This window comes from Schistocerca cancellata, chromosome 4, assembly GCF_023864275.1.
Source record: "Schistocerca cancellata isolate TAMUIC-IGC-003103 chromosome 4, iqSchCanc2.1, whole genome shotgun sequence".
In the NCBI taxonomy this organism is placed as follows: Eukaryota; Metazoa; Arthropoda; class Insecta; order Orthoptera; family Acrididae; genus Schistocerca; species Schistocerca cancellata.
This window is the reverse complement of record NC_064629.1, coordinates 340,373,190-340,395,787: the sequence shown is the minus strand read 5'-3', so window position 1 is coordinate 340,395,787 and position 22,598 is coordinate 340,373,190. Positions and strand designations below refer to the sequence as shown.

The following is a 22,598-nucleotide window of genomic DNA, read 5'->3' as shown; positions in this document are numbered from 1 at the left end:
GTGTTCGTTTGTGTGTCTGTCGACCTGCCAGCACTTTCATTTGGTAAGTCACATCATCTTTGTTTTTAGGTATATTTTTCCTTCGTGGAATGTTTCCTTCTATTATATATATATATATATATATATATATATATATATAATAGAGGGAAACATTCCACGTGGGAAAAATATATTTTTCCCACGTGGAATGTTTCCCTCTATTATATTCATATCATTAATTTGAACCCAACAATCACGTTTGTTATTGTTATTGTTATTGTCACTGTTACATTTCGTAGTCTTTTCTGTCATCTTATTTCCTCCTTCTGTTTTTGCCAGCAGTTTTACTTTCTATTCACCTTCTCCTTTTTTACCGTAATCCAGTATACAATTTTATCCCGCTGATATATACTCAATAATACGTAATAATACGTAACCCACTTCCAAACCATAACCAAAAACTTTTTTTTTTTCCGCTTTCAACACTACCGCTGCTATAAAATCCACCGTTTCCAGTTCACAAACAGTTCCTTTCAGCTATTAAACAACCTTTTCGGCTAGTTTTAATATCTTTTGCTTTATTTCCATTTCCGTTTTTCTCACATCATCAATCATTTTTAGCCGCTTCCCACAGGTTTTAACGTCATTATTTCTTCATCAGACAATTGTTAGCTTCATTTCCATAATCTGCCACCACCAAACCACCCTTTTAATACATCCTCACGTAGTTTTTTCGAAATTTTCCCGTATTTCTCCACCCTTTAACGTGTTTTGGCGGCAACACAACCACCTAACCTTTATGCACATCATTATCTACCTACACACGTTCACCACAGGATCAACATAGCCCAGCTCTAACCAACCCTTTTTCGCCTTTTTTCACACCAGATCTCTCTCTATCTCTCTCTCTCTCTCTCTCTCTCTCTCTCTCTCTATATATATATATATATATATATATATATATATATATATATATATATATTTCCTCATAGCTCTGTACAGTGGTTTCTGTCAATTTGTTTCATTTAGCTCCATCTGATGATGATGGTTCATACTTATTTGTAGAATAACCATCTTCATTCCCACTAATTACTGTAATTACTGCTGCGGCCCCACAAACACATTCATTCACAAAGGTATAAGTTACATTCGGAGATATTTCTCCGAAGAACTTCTTGTTAATGAGCTTCAACAGTGTATTGACAAAAGAAAGGTCTTCAGTTTCATCATCTATCACATTATGATACACTGTTGACTGTGCCACATAGTTTTGTAAACCATTCACTACATGAATTGGGTTGATGTGATGCATGTTAGCTGAAAAACAAAAGTTTATAATATCAATGTGAAAACTTTTAACTAGAAGAATAAATGTACTAACAGTACAGTGGCAAATCCATCACTATTAAACTTTAAATATACATGAATATTTAATGACATAAAGCCAGAATGATCTACAATGTATAACTGCACACTAGTGCACCATAGGTAGTTCCCTTCACACAACAACAGCAGTGGGGACTGCCTGAATGAACATATCACAAAGGTCCCATCTCACGATACGATACCATACCATACAGCATGCACTGCAGTAGTGTAGTTGTGCACAAAAAGGACATATAGTTCACAAATTACATATCTTTATTATTCAAAAACTAGGCATTTCCTCAGTAAGGGGCTACTACCATTGCAATCTGAGACACACAACGAGCCCAGTACTTACGTTTCACACAAATTTGACTCAAACAGTTGAAACACTTACCTTGTCAGCTACAAAACTAAATATGAATCTTCGAAGAACTTATAATTTTCACATGTTTTACATTATCAACAACTGGCCTGGAAATCACAGTAATAGTGGAAATGATGATTATAGTTTATATCCTCTTTTGTAAAATTCATGTTTCTTGAAACTATTACTGTCAACAGTTTCTGAAGTGAAATATTATGACTGAAGAAACTCATAAAAGAAACAATGCAGCTGATACACAAAGATTCGCTGCCGGTACTTCAGTAACTGAAAATGTAAAACATGGAATTTTTTATAATACCTTCTGCTTTCCAGATCCTTTTGCAACTTATCTAACCTTGTTAAAGCATCTGTTTGTTGAATGTTAAATGCTATCTCTTGCTGAAGCATCTGCCTCTTCACATTGTCTATTTCAAGTCGTGCTTTGCTCAGTTCTTTGACAATGTCACCCTGAAAAAGAACATCCTTTTTTATTTTAGTATGTAACAAACAGAGGGGGGAAAAACAAGAAATGCAGGGACATTTTTTATGACTACCCACATATAACTAGGCAGAATAAATTTTATTTAATCTTTGCATTTATGCTTACGTAATTTACTCAAGTGTCCACCAGTACCTAGTACATGCATGAAGGACTTCTCTGAAGAAGCTAGTAGGGTTAAGTTTGGTTTTCTTTCTTTTTTGTGTGTTCCATGTATCAAAATGACAAGTCATCATTATGAGGAACTTCTCAGTATGTTTGGAAATAGGATATATTTTCTCTGAGAAAACATGGCTACATGCTGGCCATTTACGTAAGTAGGTTTTTTGAAGTCTTACTGTTTACATAAAAGGACATTTTTAAATCTTTATCTACATTAAAATAAGATGAATGCAGTCCAAACATAAATATAGTGTCTATTCAGAAATTCATCTAGGAAGTAGGAGAAGTTGTCAAGTAGAAATGATAAGTTGAACCTTAATCTGTATATAGTATGTAACAAACCACACAAAAATAAAGACCAAAGTATGTTCTGTAAACAGTAACAGTAATGGTAATTTAAATGATACAGTATTCTGCTTCACCAGCCGGTGTGGCCGAGCGGTTCTAGGCACTTCAGTCAGCAACAGCGCAATTGCTACGGTCGCAGGTTTGAATCCTATCTTGGGCATGGATGTGAGTGATGTCCTTAGATTAGTTAGGTTTAAGTAGTTCTAAGCTCTAGGGGACTGATGACCTCCGATGTTAAGTCCCATAGTGCTCAGAGCCTTTTTTTGAAGTATTCTGCTTCATTAAACTGACAGTGTATGTGACAAAAACAGAAGCCCAAAGAATGATACAATGTGTAATGGCTACAATACAAATTAAATAGGGAGTATTTATCACCTACCTCAAAGCAAAGTAAAATTGTAGAAAATGTTTGACACAATATATGTTTTTTCTCTAAACAGAAATAACTATAGTGTCCATTAAAATCAAAACCTCACAATTAATTTTGTCAGTACAAGATTTTTTATCCACAATGACTTGTAAATCTCTTGAGGCAGACATTTAAAATATGAGACGTTACAAATATGAAAAGTAGCCCAACAAACAATGAAGACAAAGTAATTTCTTGTCTCATTACAATCTACATCCATGAAACAACTTTGGACGAAATCAATCTTGTTACTCCAATTTTTTAAGAAAAGTAATCATGAATTGATGGAAGGAAGGAAGATTTTCCATGTCTCCTGTTTTTCCACTTCTTTTATGAAGTTCCAAACTGTGTTTTTTAATGTGACTACTTGTAAGGATAGCTACAGATCTTTCTGCTTCAGCAACTATAAAGTAGAGTTATTCCTTTCCCAGTCACTGTTAAAGGATAACATAGATGACTAAGCAAACAACTGACACTCACATACTACAAACCTGCTGAAAAGCAGGCAGGATACGTAAATTACCTTAATTTTCTTGCAAACCCTTAATGGTCAAAATCAAGTTTCACTCAGTGGTTTCTGACTTTCATAAGTGCAGCAGTAATTGATATTAGCCTAAAGTCACACTCAGCAAATTCTTGACTGCATAACAGTTTCAGACAGTTTCAATTTGCTTGCAAATGTTCCAGAGCTGTATTTGTCTAGTAAATAGCACGCGCGCGCCCACACACACACACACACACACACACACACACACACACACACACACACACACACACACAGGAAGTTTTCTAGACATGTTTTCAAAAAGTTACCTGTAAAATGGTTCTTTTATAGAGTGTTATAGTTGGTAAGAACACACTGACACTTTTTGGTTTAACTATTGTGGAGGAAAGACTAAGTGACATCAAAACAATAGCACTGTCAACAGTTACATACATTAATAGAACTTTAAGAAAAGAAGCAAAATATTTTTTAAACAAATGCAAGAAGAAAGTTAGTGGTAATTATATGTGTAACTAACAATAAATATTCAGTCATGGGGACAAAAATGCAAAGGAGCTATGTCTCGAATTCAAATACATTGTAGGAGAGATGCCAGATAAATCATGTGACATAGAAGGAAGTAAAGAATGGGAAGATGCTTTAGATTTCACAGACTGCACTAGAAAATAAAAATAAAAGAGAGCTACTACAAAAAATTAATAGGTTCACTGATAGATAAAAGCTGAACATAACATGTTCCACACATCTGTACATCTGTGTGGTGTATATACAACATGTGATGACATCCCTAATAAAAGTTTCCCACAATCATAGTAAATATGTGCACAACTATCAAAAATGTGAAGTCTAGATGTAAAATAGAAAAGTGCAGTCCTTACATGGATTTTGTACCTGTAACAACAGACATAACAATATAATACATTAGTGTAACCATTTAAGCGGAAACACACACTTTTAGATGTTGACCATACCATTTGTGTTGCCAATTCCATATTTATGCTAACATATTTTATGTATGCTGGTGCAGTGATAAAATCCAACAAAAGGTTACACTTCTTCCATGTTACATATGGACTTCACGTAATTGATAATTTTCCTTATATATACTACGATTGTGACAAACTCTTATTAGGGACGTCATAACATGTTCTGTTTTCCCCTTATAAATGTGTGGTTCATAACATACTATAATCATAAAAAAATTTATTGTGATGTAGTCTGATGATTTCCAAGAGGGTGACATTAGCTAACTGCAAAATAATGAAATAAAGTGTTCATTTCAAAATGAAATGACAGTCTAGGCAGGAAAATCACATCCTTAAACTAGTTTTTCAGTTGAATCATCAGAACACTCCACATTGATTAGGGACATAAAATCAGTCAAAATAATTCAGTCAGTCATTGGTCACTGACATGAGTGGTTTAGTCTCCTGAAACTGTTTTAAAATAGGGCACTGTCTTGCAGATCCCAGTTCTGATTATTACATGCATGCGAAAACAACATATATGGAAATCACTAGACCTGTGGCTACTGTTCTTCCACTGAGCAGGTGATGTCTGCCAACATGGAAATAGCATCACTGCTTAAATGCAGATTGCAGGCACCACTTATTTCCTGCTTCATTACTAACTACTTGCAGGCCTTTCCCCTTCCTTTCCCAGGCTTTAAAGCTCATGTCAGTACCAATAGTGGCTGCTGGTAAAGATATATTGAGTTTTACATTTCTATTAATTACTGAACACAAGTGGTTCCTCTTCTACCAACAGTTTATTTAATATCACAGGGACAATGGATTACTGTATACATGTCAAATCCTTTCCAATTTCCAGGGAAGGTTCTAAGACAGAGTTGCAATACTGCAGACCTATATTTCTGATGTTCATCAGCTGTAGAATTATGGAATTATGGAACAACTTAGGTATGCATATTATGACTTTCTGGAATACCATAAAAACTGCTTAGAAATCAAAGTGGTTTCCGTTAGTTGTCATCCACTCTGCATATCTTATCTGCTCGTGGGATCCTGACTAATGTGGATAGGGGCACGCAGATTGCTTCTGGGTTCTTTTTACTTCTATAAAGCCTTGAAACAAATCCATACCAACACACAGCAAGTAAAATATGTGCTTAGAAAATATCAGACCAGACACGGAAATTGAATGAGGGCTTCCTAGCAAACAGAATTCAACTGTTCATTCTCATCAGGAAGAGGTCATTACAAGCAGAAGTGTCATCTAGCATACCTCAAAAAGGTGTGACAAGATACTTGTTATTCATGGTGAATAAGAATAAGATACAGGATAATGTTGCTAGACTTCCGAGACAGTGAATGAACAATGCTGCTCTGAGTCATACGTACATGCATTTTATTTGTCTGTTAGGTCATGGTCATTCATCACCTGTACACATCATATGGGATATGTCAACATGATGAAATGCTGGCGGGTGATATACATATGATGCCTATCTACAGCAGTTATAAAAACTAGGTGGCACAATTTTTGAATTACATTTTTAAATGAATCTGATTTTTATCAGTAATAGCCATGGTCCAAGGTTTATTTCTGTGTCTAACATTTCATCTCCTAATACTGGACTCAGATAGCATTTTCAAACTCGAACAAGTTCAGTAGAATTTGAATTACATAATACAGATGCCTTTAATTAACATTAACATGAGAGGAATACACAATTAACCAAATACACATTATGAAGGTAATAGAGTTTAACATGCAAGACATTCTTAAACATCATACTTTTACAGTATGGTATCAAACTTCTACAGTTGATACAAACATTACGCCAGCAGTAGAAGTTTTAGGATGTCACTGAGGGGCACAACAAAAATACTCACAAAGTTAGCTTTCAGCCAACAAAGCCTTTGTCTTTCTGTGACTCAGTATCTCCACTATATAATGAGTAGCAACTATCATTTCCATAATGTTGTTACATTCCATCCTGGATTTTCCACTGTTTGATTAATTGTCCTATGTAAGTTTGATTGGGTGTAACCTATTTCATTGGATATATAGTAGTTTCTGACTTTCAAAAATGTCAGTGGTTCATTTACACAGCTGTAGAATCCACTGTGAGCAGTATCACACATCCTATACTGCAACAGATTTTTCTACTAGAATATTGTGATTAACCATGTTAAAACCCTTCGTCAGATCAAGGAAAAGGCCAATATTTGGCTGTTTATTGTCCACTAAATTTGTCAGTCTTGCAAAAATTCAACCAGATCATCCAGTGTTGTTTTATTTTTATACAATCAAAACTGGGCTGGTGAAATAAACTTGTTTTCTTGCAAGAAATATTCTAGGGTAGTAACTACAGCATATTCAAACACTCCACAGTACTAAAAAACAGAGATGACTGCTACAAGTCTGTAGCTAGTAACCTTATTTCTTTTTGGCATTTATCTGGTAATAAAAATGCAACCAGTCACTTTTTGACAATTTATTCAACCATGAACATATTTTCGAGCCACTGCAGGCTCATCTTCAGATGGAGGTGTTAGAAGAACATTATGTTGTGGACCAAGTGTAGCTAGATGCAGTGCTGGTGCTGCTGGCAGAAATTAAGGAAATTTAGTAATCAGTGACGAATTGGAAAGTTTTTTATGTTTTAGGTACTTACAGTGCACTGCCTAGTGGTACTCACATCAGATTGCTTCTTATAACATGCATTATTAAGCAATGTACACAAATAAACACAGCGTGTAGCTACACTTGGTTTTACACTGGTTCACAGGATGTAAAAATTCGATGCTTTTACAAAGAATATGGATATGATGGATACTTTACCACATAATAGTCTTTGTCAAGAGATGCATTGTGTTATGATACAAATATTACTAGTACAGATTTTACATTTCAGTAAATGTTGCTAGCTGCATACAAAAGGTAAACAGCTAGAGGTGAATGTTAATACATAATTAAAAACTTTTAGTAAGTTACACAATACCATAGTCGTTACGCACCAAGAAGAATGAGATTTATGCAGGAAGATGAATTATTGTAATTTTTGTTGTTTTGGTGCCAGGGTATCCTGGAAATGCTGGAAGAAAAGGTTTTGTGTTGACTCAGTCTGTTCATTCAGGATTTTTTGTGGTGACTTTAGTTTGTGGATGAAAATTTGTAGTTGTTAAAGGAGGTCCATCTGTAGTCCTTTTTCAACAATGTGTAGCACAGAAAGACTGTCATTGATATCATCAACAGAGTGTTCATAATGAGCAACATGTGATGCAAAACTGGACTTATTTAAGTTTTTGAGTCGAAGGGCGTCGATATGTTCTTTGTAGTGGGTTGCAAAATTTCTCCCTGTTTGGCCTACGTAGAAGGAAGAACAGGAGCATGTGAGTTTGTACATGCCAGAATTTGTATGCCAATCTCCAGTGGATTTATTATTGCAAACAATTTTATTTTGTAGTTTATTGTCAATGTGGAAGAATACTTTTATGTTGTGTGGTCTGAAAAGATTGGAAAGTTTATATTCCTTTGCCAAGTAATGGAAGAAAGACAAATTTTGGCATTTCTTTCTTAGTTTGTAATGGTGGCAGTGGTTGCTTGAGTTTACTTTGGATTTTTTCAACTAGGGTGTTTATCAAAGAGGCATTATAATCATTATTTTGGGCTATAGATTTAAGTACGTTCATTTCTTTACATGCATCTTCTTCACTGATAGGGGTGAGGTGCATACCGTTTACAGATGACCTGAAGAAAGCAGTTTTATGTTGGTTTGGGTGGCATGAGGTATTGTTAATGGTAACATCACTGGTAGTGGATTTTCTGTGTATTTGGAAGGTATGCTTCTTATTCTGATGGAGATATTCATGTCAAGAAAGTTAATTCCTTCAGTGCTCTGGTGTTCAATTGTGAATTTAATGTTTGGGTGCATTTTATTCATTTCATCTGCTAGGTTATTTAGTTCTTCTTGTGGACCATTGAAAAGTATTATTGTATCTTATTATATAGAATTTTGTCAGCAAATTGTGGGTCTGTTAAGAAGAAGTCTTGTTCCAGATTATGAACAAATATGTCAGCAAGCAAGCCTGCAAGGCTGCTATCCATTCCCAGACCACTGTTTTGGGGACCATTGTTTTGCATGTAAAATTTTCCACTGAATGAAATATAGTTATGTGAGAGGACTAATGCAAGCAATGTCATGAGTTCATAAATTTCTGCATTGCTCAGCTTTTGGTATTTGATTAGATTCTTCCACAATGGATATACTGAAATTACTTATTTCTTTTATCTTTTTGTAAAGATGTACTATTTTCATGGATTTTAATGACTGTATATACACCTACAACAAGGTAGTGACAGTACTCAACAGAGGTTCCCTAATGAGTTGGGGTATTTACAAAGTAAAAAACAAGGAATTGTATAAGAGTGAAGAGATATTAATTTCTTAATCTTGGTTTTCATAATTTTCTAAATTTAATTCAATGTTGTTGAAGGTAAAAATAAGACACTGCGAGTCTTCACTTTCAATTTTCCATATGAGATCATTTACAATTTCTGAAAAGTATTTGCTAAACTCACTGGCAGTATCGTACCCACTGTCAGTCTTTCTACTATCAGAATTCACAGAGATCCTTCCTTAACATTTACCTTTCTTCCCATAATGTTGTTCACAGCAGTCCACATAGTTTCATATGTAGAGGAAGAGCTTCAAATTAACAAGTCATACCTCAAAAACAAGTAGGCCCCACTGCTTTGATGTGTTGTAAATGGGACAATGCTAGAGTAGTTAAAAATATCAGCCATTCCATATTGTAGTCTACGATAAGCTTAAACAAAACATTCATGTCAAATACTCTTAAAGTTTTTAATGGTTAAAGAGTAGCTCTTGAGCCAATAATGTCAGTACCTACCACAAAATAAAATTCTCACGTTGATTCGTTATAGTGATCATAATATGGTGTCATCAATTTATGTGACAAGTCTGTTGAAGCAGAACAGTTTTAAATTTGTTCAATAATAACAACCACTTGGCTGCTCTTGTAAATAATTCATTTAACAACTGGTTTTGTAGCCTAGCAGCTACATCATCAGGTCTGATATGTTAAATCGTATGATGATGTGGCTTCTAGGCTATGAAATTGTTCATGAAATAAATTACTTACAAAAACAGCCAAGTGTTATTATTCAACACATATACTTATGGATGCTGTTGTCCCTCACACATGATAATGGATAATTTTAAATTTGTCTTCTTAAGATCTACACTGAATAAACATTTCTCAACTAATCTTTGGATCACTGCACTGATCCTAAGGATGTTATGTCAATAATTATGATACACACTTATCTCTATACTTCAAAAGTAAATTTCTCAACTAATCTTTGGATCACTGCATTGCTCCTAAGGATGTTATGTCAATAATTATGATATAAATTTATCTCTATACTTGAAAAGTAAAAGTCACTGTTTACCTGTGGTAGCAAGCACATCGTATGCCAGTACCATATACCCTAATACTCCCCCATCCTTCTCACTGAAACGTGAAGTAAAAAGCTTTGAGGTATTTCGCAAGGCATGGGATGTATAATGAAAAGATAAATCAGACACCTTAGGAGAGGGAGTGTTGATTTCTGTCAACAAAAATATTGTGACTACTGAGATTGAAACTGAGTCTGGCTGTGAAGTTATCTGGACACAAGTAGCAGGCCTAGTTGGACTAAAGTTAATTATCAGATGTTTCTGTCATAAAAGTTTGAGAATCATTCCAGGGAAGTCTATTCTCAGTAGCACGGAAATATCCCAATCATGCAGCATTAGTTAGAGGTGACTTTAGCCTAACAAATATAGACTGGGACATCTCTGGATTTATTGCAGCTAATATGAGCAGACAGCCCTATGAAATAATTTTGAACACATTTTCCGAAAACTGTCTTGAGCAGCTAGTTTCACAGCCCACACATAACCAAAATATTTTAGACCTTGCAGCAAGAAATGTGCCTGACTTATCAACAGGGCCAGTATAGAAACAGGGATATCTTATCCTGATATTATCATAGTGACAAACAGCAATTCTAAAGCAACCGTCTTTGAGGGAAGAAAAAAAAAAATCAGCCAACCTATTGTGTACTGCAGGTTCATCAGAGCCCTTTGACCTAGGTTTTGATAATTACAATTTTATCTTCTTCAGGAGGAAATTGCTATGCTACAGATGTTAAAATCTTCTTCTGAACAAGATAATTTTTTAAACCTACATCAAGGGTTCTAATAAATCTGCATTACACAAATAGTTGGCTGAATTTTTCATCTTTCAAAGACTAAAGTTGATAAATCAGTCAAGAAGATTAGAAGAGTAACTGTGCTAGAAAAAGCATTTCAGCAATGGAGGGACATCAATTAGTTCCAATACAATGGACATAGAGGAACTATGGAAAAGTTTAAACTGATTGTAAATCACGCCATGGATAAGTATGTGCTGAGTAAATGGATAAAGGACCAAAAAGATCTACTGTGATTTAATAATAATATTCAGAAAATGCTAAGGAAGAAGAGATTGTTGCAGTCTCGGTTCACAAAAAAACACACATAAGTCAACAATTAAAAGATAGTAGAATTTTTTGCGTATTTAAGAAGATCGAAGAGCGAAGCATGTAACAACTTCCACTGTTATGCCTTAGCACAGTTCTTAATGAAAACCTCAACAAATTCTGATCCTGCATAAAATCACTATGCTGGTTGAAGGCTTCTATTCACTCACTCATCGATCAAAATAGTGTGGCAATAGAAAGCAGCAAAAGGAACACTGAATTTTTAAATCACCCCGGCTGGAGTGGCCGAGTGGGTCTAGGCGCTACAGTCTGGAACCGCGCGACCGCTACGGTCGCAGGTTCGAATCCTGCCTCGGGCATGGATGTGTGTGATGTCCTCAGGTTAGTTAGGTTTAAGTAGTTCTAATTTCTAGGGGACTGATGACCTCAGAAGTTAAGTCCCATAGTGCTCAGAGCCATATTTTTTTAAATCACATGTTTAAGAACTCATTCATAAATGCAGATCATACAAACATACTGTCATTTGACCATCACACACACTCCTGTATGGAGGACGTAGTAATAGGTAACACTGGCATACAGAAGCAACTGAAAGAATTTAAAATAAATTAGTTGTCACATGTGGATGAAATCTCAATTTGGGTTTACAGAGAGTACTCTATTGCATTGGCCCCTTACCTAGCTTTATCACAAATCTCTCACCCTGTTAAAAGTGCCATGTGGCTGAAAAAATGTGCAGGTGACTCCTGTAGATAAAAGGAGTTAAAGAACACACCTGCATAATTGCAGACCAATACTTGAACAATGTTCTGCTTCAGAATTCTTGAACCTATCCTGAGTTTGAATACAATAAATTTCCTTGTGACAGAAAAGTTTCTGTCAACAAATCAGCATGCATGCAGGAAGCACTGCTCATGTGAAACACAGCCTGCCCTTTCCTCACATGATACCCTGCAAATCACAGATGGATGGCAACAGCTAGATTCCATATACCTAAGATTTCTTGAAAGCATTTGACATAGTGCCCCACTGCACACTGTTAATGGAGGTCTGAGCATACGGAATAGGTTACCAGATATGCGAGTGGCTCGATGACTTCTCAACTAATACAACCCAGTACACTGTATTTGGTAACAAGTGTTCAAGAGAGACAAGGGTATTGCCAGGAGTGCCCCAGGGAAGTGAGAGAGAACTGGTCTTATTCTCTACATACATAAATGACTGATGGACAAGATGAGATGCAATTTGCAGCCATTTGTTGATGAAATTGTGGTGTATGGGAAAGTGCCATTACGTGACGGGGCACATACAAGATGACTTATGGAACTTCTAGTTAGTGTGACAGATGTTAGCTAGCTCTAAATACAGAAAAATGTAAGTTAATGCAGATGAGTAGGAAAAACAACCCTGTAGCATTAGAATGCAGCATTAGTAATAAGCTGCCTGACATAGTCAAGTCGTTTAAACATCAAGCATACTGTTGCAAAGCAATATGAAATGGAGCGAGCACATGAGGATGACAGAGAGACGGCGAATGGTTGACTTCAGTTTATTGAGAGAATTTTAGGAAAGTGTAGCTCATCCACAAAAGAGACTGCACATAAAGTGCTAAAGTTACCCATTCTTGAGCACTGTTTGAGTGTGTGGGATCACCACCAGATTGAATTAAAAAGAAGACAATGAAGCAATTTAGAGGTATGCTTTTAGATTTGTTAACAGTAGGTTCGATCATTGTGCAAGTATTACAGAGATACTTCACAAACTGCAATGTTAATCCCTGGAGGGAAGACGTTCTTTTCACAAGGCACTATTGAGAAAAATTAGGGAACCAGCATCTGAGGCTGCCTGCACAACAACTGTACTGCTGCTGACGTACATTTCGCATAAGGCCCACAAAGAAAAGGAAAATTAGCACTCATACAGAGACATATAGACAACCATTTTTCCCTCATTCTATTTGCAAGTGACTAGTAGTGGTACATAGTACCCTTCACCATGTACCATGCAGTGGCTTGCCAAGTATGTATGTAGACGTAAACCCCCCCCCCCTCCCACAACCCCTCTCGCACTCACACTCACTCTCTCTTTCATGATCACACAAAAACAAATGAAAAAAATAATTTTTTCTATATATGCCAAAATTATGTAACACACCTTTTCTCCCTGGAGGTCTTCTGCAACTTTTCGGGTTTTTTCCAGTTCCTGAGTGAGTGCATTTTTCTCTTCTAGAGCATGCATCCTTTCCTTCAGGTGTACTTGAAGCCTTTCATTTGATTCTAAAACAAACACTTCAGTTACACATTTAGCACCACTTCATTCATAACACAGTAAAACAATATATATAATATAGTAATACAAAACTTTTAATATTAATTTTTTTAAATTTCCTACAGCAGTTTTATCCACCATACAGAAATGAGTTGTTAGTAAGTTGAGCAAACACAACAAGATATGCTGCACAAACATGGCATAAACAAGCTAATATAAAGTTGTCATTCTCTGCTAAACTGTCACAATGATGAATGACAGCAGAATATCATATCATTCCACTCACTAGTCTGGATGACCAAGAACTCTGTATTATTTGAACTTACTAGGAATACATTTGTGATCATAAGACAAACCCTTGTTCTTCAAGACTGAAAGTATCTCACTAGCTTACTGGTTCCCATGTAACTGCAATACCCAGTTTGCTACTGTGCCCCCAAGTCTAAGCTAGAAGGTGAGAAAATTTTGTCACAACATGAAATGTAACAGGGAAGAATAACTCCACTTGCTCTGATACCACTCCTGACACAAATACTATCTTTACTCCTTTCCTTTAAATAGCTAATACATATATCATATGTGCATGGAATATCAAAATGTGCCAGGCTTTGCTGATGATCATTTTATTAGTATTTGTGAACTTAATAATCTGACAAAAAAAATAAGTCTTTGTTTTAGGATTGGCATATCTCATTTCAGAGAACCATTCCTTCGCAGTGTAAAGATCAGTTTGTATTCTCTCAAAATTTTGTAAATCAAGAAATATCACTATTCACTACTGTCATTGTCATAAGCGACTCAAATTATTCACATTTTAGAATGTAAACCTTCCAAAAACCTGGCATTACCATCATGTCGAAATAACTTTTCCACAACCAAAAATCTACACTTTTACTGGAAAGATACATTAGTTAGTGAAGTATCTCAAGCACAAATTTCAGTTTCTAGAATATTGTTGGCTGGCTTTACTTGAAACTTTGGAGAAAAGAGTGAAACTCAAAGTTAACTCCTGAAAATAGAACTGAACACTGCTGTCATTTAACAGATATGCAACTCCTCGCTAGTGGACGTAACTTCATTTCTAAATAGGTATAAGTGTCTTTAATGTTGTTGCTCTCTCTCTCTCTCTTTTTTTTTTTTTGGGGGGGGGGGGGGGGGGGTACGACTTTTCCTACACTAATCGAAGTTGAGAAATCATCAAAGTCAGTCACCATTTAGCCTGCATTGAGTAATGTCCTAACAGTCATTCCATCAATAGCCATTAAAGTCAGTCACCACCAAGTTTCACAGAGTGAGATGTATTCAGATTCTGCCAGAACAAGGAACTTCAAGTTCTGAACTGCAACAAGACAACTTATGAGGCACGACAGTCAGTAGTGCTGCAAATAATAACTCTGAGCACCAAGATGATGGTGATGATGTTAATAATAATAACAATAATAATAATAATATAGTAATAACAACAATGATGTGCGATTTGAGACTTTCCCGACATTACAACTGCTTCATTGGTTCACGGGCATCAAGTCGGATAATGTTGTGGAAGCTGCACAATGTATACATTGCCCAGACGTGCCACACTGTTAAGGATAGATTCACTGAACACATCACACCACATTGCGTCAGCCAGGAAAGTCTGCTGCTGCTGAACACTGTCTTGCCATGACACATAGCACGAACTATGGACAGAAAACAATCCTTTTGTCCACTTCCATGTACTTGGACTCAATCTTTAAAGAAGCAGTCAAAGTATGTATAAGTAATGACCTGCGTAATAGAGACATAGGATTTCAGCTCAGTAAGGCATGGGAACCAGCACTGGCAGTACTAAGCCATCATCAGCTATAGACGAGCAAATCTGAGTCAGCAAAGATGGGGAATTGGAGTCTGCACAGTTAAACTGGACACCAACACCATGTCCACAAATGTGCTGGGCCACGATTTGCGGCCCAGCTTTTCCTGCAGTGTGACTGTGAAGACCACGGCCCATTTCGCCGGCACTGGATGTCGCTATACTCTATGATTTGTCTACAATGATGTTATAGCCCCACCCCCTTGGCACCTGCGCTTTTCTAGTGAGCCAGTGTATATATTGGTGAGACACTGCAGCAACGTGTTAGTAAGCACCTGAAGATGACAAGCAGCTGTCTTGAAATACTGTGCAGCTTCCACAATATTATCCGACATGATGCCAATGAATCAATTAACCAATAACAATGATAATAATTTAATAATAACATTACCACCACCACCACCAACAACAACAACAACAACAACACTAACAATAATAATAATAATTATTATTATAATTCAGAAGTGAAACTGGATCACCTGATAACAATTTGTCCACAGTTGATGATAGCCTTGTATTGTGTTCTTCGTTCATTTTAAGCCTTTGGTTTAACCGCAACAGCTCAGCATTTTTCTCCTCTAATTGGGCCTCTAAGCGCTGAATTCTGTCCTCCGCTGACCCGTGCCTCTCTTGAGCCTGAGAACAAAATTTAAAATGTGTTACAGAATTGTAGCAACATCCATCACATAATAATATTAGCTCTTACTAAGATCACCTGCTACTTACTGCAGTAACTATACTGACATTCACCTGAAGTGACAATTGAAAATTTGAGCCAGAACCAAAACACTAATCTGGATTTTGCAAAAAGCAGGAAATCTATGTTCAAGTCCTTGCTCTGGCACAGTTTTTCAGTTGTCACTCCAGATGGACTTGTGCAGCTGGCAGCACAATAGCAATTGATGCACCTTACATAATAACATTCACTGTTGAACTCATCAACACGTTTCCCTTTCTTGGAATTCAAATATACTAAGATGGATGACTGGATTACTACTATGCTAATCAGTGATGAAGTAGTGAAACAGCCATTTCTCCATTCAAGTATCAAATGGACAGAGATTTTTTATTTTAATGCTCAACAACACTCAAACAATATAATCTTCAGAGATCGAGCATTTTATCACTCCTGAGGAAGAGATGAATTGGCAATGTACGTGAGGGAGAACCATTCTAGCATTTGTCTAAAGCAATTTAGCGAAACTGTCAGAAAACTGGTTATGACAGACAAACCACTATACAAACCATACTCTTGTGACATACAAGAGCTAAAGTGACTTCTCTGCCACTGATGTCACAAGGCTACATTACAATGCATACGGTCTGTAACAAACAGTACTAAATAACTTTTGCGATGTTGCAGTGCCTGTGTTACTGCAAATTACGATGCAATGTTCCTTCAGACATGCATGGCAACTACAGCCATTATGAAACACATTGCAACCTCTCGCCTCATCATTTGGCTATCCGAGCATGACTCATGGCCAGACCCAAACTTCCATATGTCATCAAATGTGTCTACAACCTGTACTTGTACATCTATAATGTATATTCCTGTAGAGGGGTGACATTTTACTTGAAAGTCAGATAAATGTGATATCGGAGTGCATGTGTTATTTCAAATTACAATGTAATATTCATTCAGTCATGCATGCACATCTGCAGGAACATCCAAAAAATTGTATTTAAAGATGACCGATCTGGAGTGGAAACAGTTCACCAAACTGAAGAGTAACATTCATGGAACAGTACATAAAATGCTATTTTCAACACTCCACCCTCCCTCAGTGAACACACTGATAAAGGCAGTGGGGTGACGAGAGATGAGGGCTTTTGGATAATTGACCTTGCAAGCAGTTGGTGAGTGAAGCTGAAGCAGTTTTGTCATACATTATTTGTATGGGAAGCACAATATATGATTTCAGTAGATATTCCACAAAAAGGAACAAGGAATTGATTGACTGATTCCAAAAACAAAGACGAATGTTTCCCTGAGACGGGTCTGAAAAAAAAAAAAAAAAAAAAAAAAGACTTCCATGAAAATTTTTGAACTTATCACAGATGAATTATTTACTCCTTTCATTAGAGAAAGCAAAAAATATGCCCTGTCAAAGAATGAAAATAATAAGAATGGTTCTCCAGAGGAGATTAATGATACACAAGACAGCCTTATTCTCTCAAGTTACAATGTTTTGGGGGAAAAAAAAGAAGTTACTGGAGTACTAAACCTAACATGAAGAATATATTAGTATACGTGTGTATTTAGAGAGACAGGCTTTTATTTATCGACACATATTTCACATGAAAGATTATCTATTTTTCCCACAATGACAAATTTTTCAAAATCCCCACATATAAATCATTCCAAGGCTCAATTTATAAACCATTTTATTTTATGTGAATTACTAGACTAGGATGAGTCCATGGTGAAATATTTCGGGCCATATCTTTGCAAGCAGTTTAAAAGTGGGAAACACATAATGTTTGGATATAAGGTCTAGTGGGATACTTGATGAATTTTGAAGCCGGCTGATGGAACATTACACCAACAATGAACCCAGAATATGATACAATTTTTGATAAAGAAACATTCCTACCATTCCCCTTCTAGACAAACTATCAGATAAAAAATATTAAGTTTACAACATAAGTTACAGCCATTTTCTCCAGCAGCTGTGATTTTCTCAAGCACTTGAAAGGAGGTTGTATCTGGAGAACTGAGAGTAAGGGACAATGTAATTCCAAAAGGCTGCACATTGCAGCTCCTTAGCAAATGAGGACACTGAACGTGGAACATTTTGAAGAAATATCAAAGAAGAAGATAGTATTTTGTTGGAAAATGGGTGGAAAACATTATAGTTTCACTCATCTCGAATTTGCTTGGGGGAAACCCCAGTCAAGTGTGGAACAAGATATTTGTTACAAGAAAAAAATGTTCCCAAACTGGCAGTAACTTGTAAATACAACAGATACATTACATAAGTGAAGCAGACAGGCTGGACCAGGAGATTAACCATGACCATATTTCAATTGGCAGAAAGAAAGAGTACTGTTCAATACCATATTTTTGTAAGGAGAGACGTGCATGAACCGTTCAATGAATCCAAAAGTAAAATCTGTCTACAGACTTAACAGAGAATCCCAAGAAGTTTTGGTCTTATGTTAAATCTCTAAACAGACCGAAGCCATCTATTCAGACTGTGACTGTAATGGCAGTGAAATGGAGGATGACAGAAAAAGCCAAAATAAGAAACACCTTTTTTCAAACTGTTTCACAGAGGAACAGCGCACTGCGGTGCCTCTTTTACATCATCGGATGAACAACAAAATGGCTGATATCGAAATAAGTGATTGTAGGATAGAAAAGCAACTGAAATCACTCAACGGAGGGAAGGCCACTGGACCTGACGAGATACCAATATGATTCTACATAGAGTAAGAGAAAGAACATTTCCTCTTCTGGCATCAGTATACTTAAAGTCTATGGAAAAGAGAAGTGTTCCTGATGACTGGAAAAAAGCATCAGCTTTTCTCATTTTCAATAAGGGTCATTGAACAGAAGTACAAAACTATAGGCACTGCTGCCTAGTGAACTAAATTAGGGCATATGAAATATCACACCAACTGTGTCACTGGATTGAAGAGTTTTTAGCAAGCAGATCACACCCTATCATTCTGAATGGGAAGAAGCGTTCAGATGTAAAAATAACTTCAGATGTGCTCCAGGGGAATGTTATAGGACAATTACTTTTGACAATATATATAAATTACCTTGTAGAAAATGTTAAAAGTTCCATGAGGCTTTCTGCACATGTTGTTGTTCAGTACAGAGGGGCCACAAAACAAAATTACCAGACAATCTATGCTTGATGCAGGGAGTGGAAATTGACACTCAACATAAACAAATGTAATTTTTGCTAATATATAAACAGAAAGACCCTTAGTGTACAATTACACAATTTTGAACTATCAACAGAAGCAGTTAATTCCATAAAATAACTAAGAGTATGCGTATGGAGTGAGTTGAAATGGAATGACCACATTAAAATTAATCGTGAACGTGGCAATGCCATACAGAGATTCACTGGAAGAATCCTCAGAAATGCAGTCTATCAATGAAGGAAATACTCTAAAAAATGGTTGTTTGACCAATATTTGAATACTGCTCATCAATGTAGGATCTGTACCAGATAGGACTGATAGAGGACATAGAAGAGTTCCACAGAAGTGCAGCAAGTTTCGTTACAGATTCAGTTAAAAAGTACAAAAGCATCACAAGAATGATCAACCAGCTCCAGAGGCAGACACTGCAAGAGAGTTGTTCCACATCACAGTGTGATCTACTGTTAAAATTCCAAGAGAGAATACATTTTCAGAAAATTCAACAGATATACTGTAATTCTTCAGGCTATCTCTGCCATATGTTGACATGTTGAATAATTGTGCCTTCTGCCGGTTGATTTTACGATTTCAATGGCATGACTCACTGTCTTCTTCAGTTGCTCCTTGAGACAGCATCAGGGAGTACCTGAAGAAGACAGTGAGTCACACTCTCAAAATACCATGTGAGAATGATGTGAATAACCAGCATAACAATTGATTACTCAACATGTTAACAAATATATTGCTATGTATATCTTATGAAAAGATGACAAAGGTAAAATTAGAGAGATTCAAGCCTACATCAAGGCTTACTGTCAATCATTCTTCAAGTGACCTAATCATGACTAGAATAGGAGAGGGTAGAAGAGACAGAGGTACACAAAGTGCCCTCACCCATGTACTGAAAAGTGGCTTGTGGAGCATCAACATAGATGCAGATGTAGACAAGGTTTTTGGATGCTGCAAAAAAATATTGCCTGTCAGTTGTACGAAGAGGCAGAGAGTAAAATAACAAAACTTTATTTCAGGACAGAAATACACTTCAAAAAAATAAAATAAAATAAATAAAATAAAATATGGCGCCCCATGAAGGAATTATCTGAATGGGGCAGAAATCGGCAGATGCGAGCTTCACAAATTGATCACGTTAGTAATGTGTGGGTTCACCTATGCCCCTAATGCAAGCAGTTATTTGGTTCTGCATTGACTGACAGAGTTTTTGGATATCCACCTGAGGGATATCACCCCAAATTCTGTCCAACTGATTCATTAAATCATCAAAAGCCCAAGATAGTAGGAGGGTCTTTCCCATTACTCCAAATGTTCTCAATTAGGGAGAGATCAGTGAGCCTTCTGACCGAGGTAGGGTTTGGCAAGCACGAAGACAAGGAGTAGAAACTTTCGCCATGTGTGGGAGGGCATTATCTTACTGAAGTTTAAACCCAGGATGGTTTGCCTGTAATGGTAACAAAAACAGAGCAGAGAAGATCATTGGCATACCACTGTCTTGTTAAGGGTGCCACATACAATGTAAGTAAAATCGCTAGGCGGGTTTAAGACTTTCATCCAGACACTCATTGACCAGTCTGATGTGACAGTTGAAGATAGCACCGAGTCCCATATGACTGACACAGTAGAAGGATCCTTGGTGTAAAGAAACAACTGAAAAAGCTGGAAACAAATAAGCTGTCAGGTCCATATGGAATCCCAATTTAGTTTTACAAAGAGTACTCTACAGCACTGGCCTCTTACTTAGCTTGCATTTATCATGAATTGCTCACCCAGTGCAAAGCCCAAGTGATTCGAAAAAAGCAGAGACGATTCCTGTACATAAGAAGAGTAAAAGAATGGACTCACAAAATTACAGACCAATATCCTCCACATCGGTTGGCTGCAGAATACTAGAACATATTTTGAGTTTGAATATAATAAATTTCTTAGAGACCAAAAAGCTTATATCCAAGAATCAGCATGGTTTTAGAAAGCATCACTAATGTGAAACTCAGCTTGACCTATTCTCCCACAATATACTGTGGACTATGGATGAAAGGAAACAGGCAGATTCCATACTTCTGTATTTCTGAAAAGCATTTGACATGGTAACCCACTGCAGTTTGTTATTGAAGGTACAACCATATGGAGTAGGTTCCCAGTTACGTGAGTGGCTCGGAGACTTTGTAAGTAATACAAAGTAGCACGCTATCCTCAACGGCTGGTTGGTTGTTGCTGATGCTGCGGTGTATGGGAAGGTGTCAAAGATGAGCGATTGTAGGACGAGACAAGATGACTTGGACAAAGCTTCTAGTTGGTGTAATGAATGGCAGCTGGCTCTAAACATGGAAAAATGTACGTTAATGTGGGTGAGCAGGAAAAAAAAGCTCATAATGTTCAGATACAGCATTAGTAGTGAGCTCCCGTCTGACAGTCACATCATTTAAATATCTGGGCATAACACTGCAAAGCAATATGAAATGGAACAAGCATATGAGGATTTTGGTAGGGAAGGCAGATGGTTAACTTTGATTTATTGGAAGAATTTAAAAAAAAAGTGTGGTTCATCTGTTCAGGAGACCACGCATAGGACACTAGTGAAACCTATTCTCTACATCTACATCCATGCTCCGCAAGCCACCTGACGGTCTGCGGCGGAGGGTACCTTGAGTACCTCTATCGGTTCTCCCTTCTATTCCAGTCTCGTATTGTTAGTGGAAAGAAAGATCGTTGGTATGCCTCTGTGTGGGCTCTAATCTCTCTGATTATATCCTCATGGTCTCTTTGCGAGATATACGTAGGAGGGAGCAATATACTGGTTGACTTCTCAGTGAAGGTATGTTCTCAAAACTTCAACAAAAGCCCGTACCGAACTACTGAGCGTCTCTCCTGCAGAGTCTTCCACTGGAGTTTATCTATCATCTCCATAAAGCTTTCAACATTACTAAATGATCCAGTAACAAAGCACGCTGCTCTCTGTTGCATCTTCTCTATCTCTTCTATCAACCCTATCTGGTAAGGATCCCACACTGGTGAGCAATATTCAAGCAGTGGGCGAACAAGTGTACTGTAACCTACTTCCTTTGTTTTCGGACTGCATTTCCTTAGGATTCATCCAATGAATCTCAGTCTGGCATCTGCTTTACCAACGATCAACTTTATATGATCATTCCATTTTAAATCACTCCTAATGCCTACTCCCAGATAATTTATGTAATTAACTGCTTCCAGCTGCTGACCTGCTATATTACAGCTAAATGATAAAGGATCTTTCTTTTGATGTATTTGCAGCACATTACACTTGTCTACATTGAGATTCAATTGCCATTCCCTGCACCATGTGTCAATTCATTGCAGATCCTCCTGCAATTCAGTACAATTTTCCATTGTTACAACCTCTCGATATACTACAGCATCATTTGCAAAAAGCCTCAGTGAACTTCCGATGTTATCCAC

General features: G+C 36.8%; 1 protein-coding gene across 1 annotated transcript in view; it reads right to left on the bottom strand.

The window, feature by feature from the left end:
• Positions 1–22,598, bottom strand: part of LOC126183371 (liprin-alpha-1) — a 1,187,054-nt gene that overhangs the window by 143,349 nt on the left and 1,021,107 nt on the right. The window contains exons 12-14 of the mRNA XM_049925301.1: positions 15,749–15,905; positions 13,304–13,425; positions 2,067–2,179 (exon numbers count right to left, since the gene is read on the bottom strand). Of these exons, the coding sequence (XP_049781258.1) occupies positions 2,067–2,179; positions 13,304–13,425; positions 15,749–15,905 (392 nt within the window). The remainder of the gene's footprint in view (positions 1–2,066; positions 2,180–13,303; positions 13,426–15,748; positions 15,906–22,598) is intronic.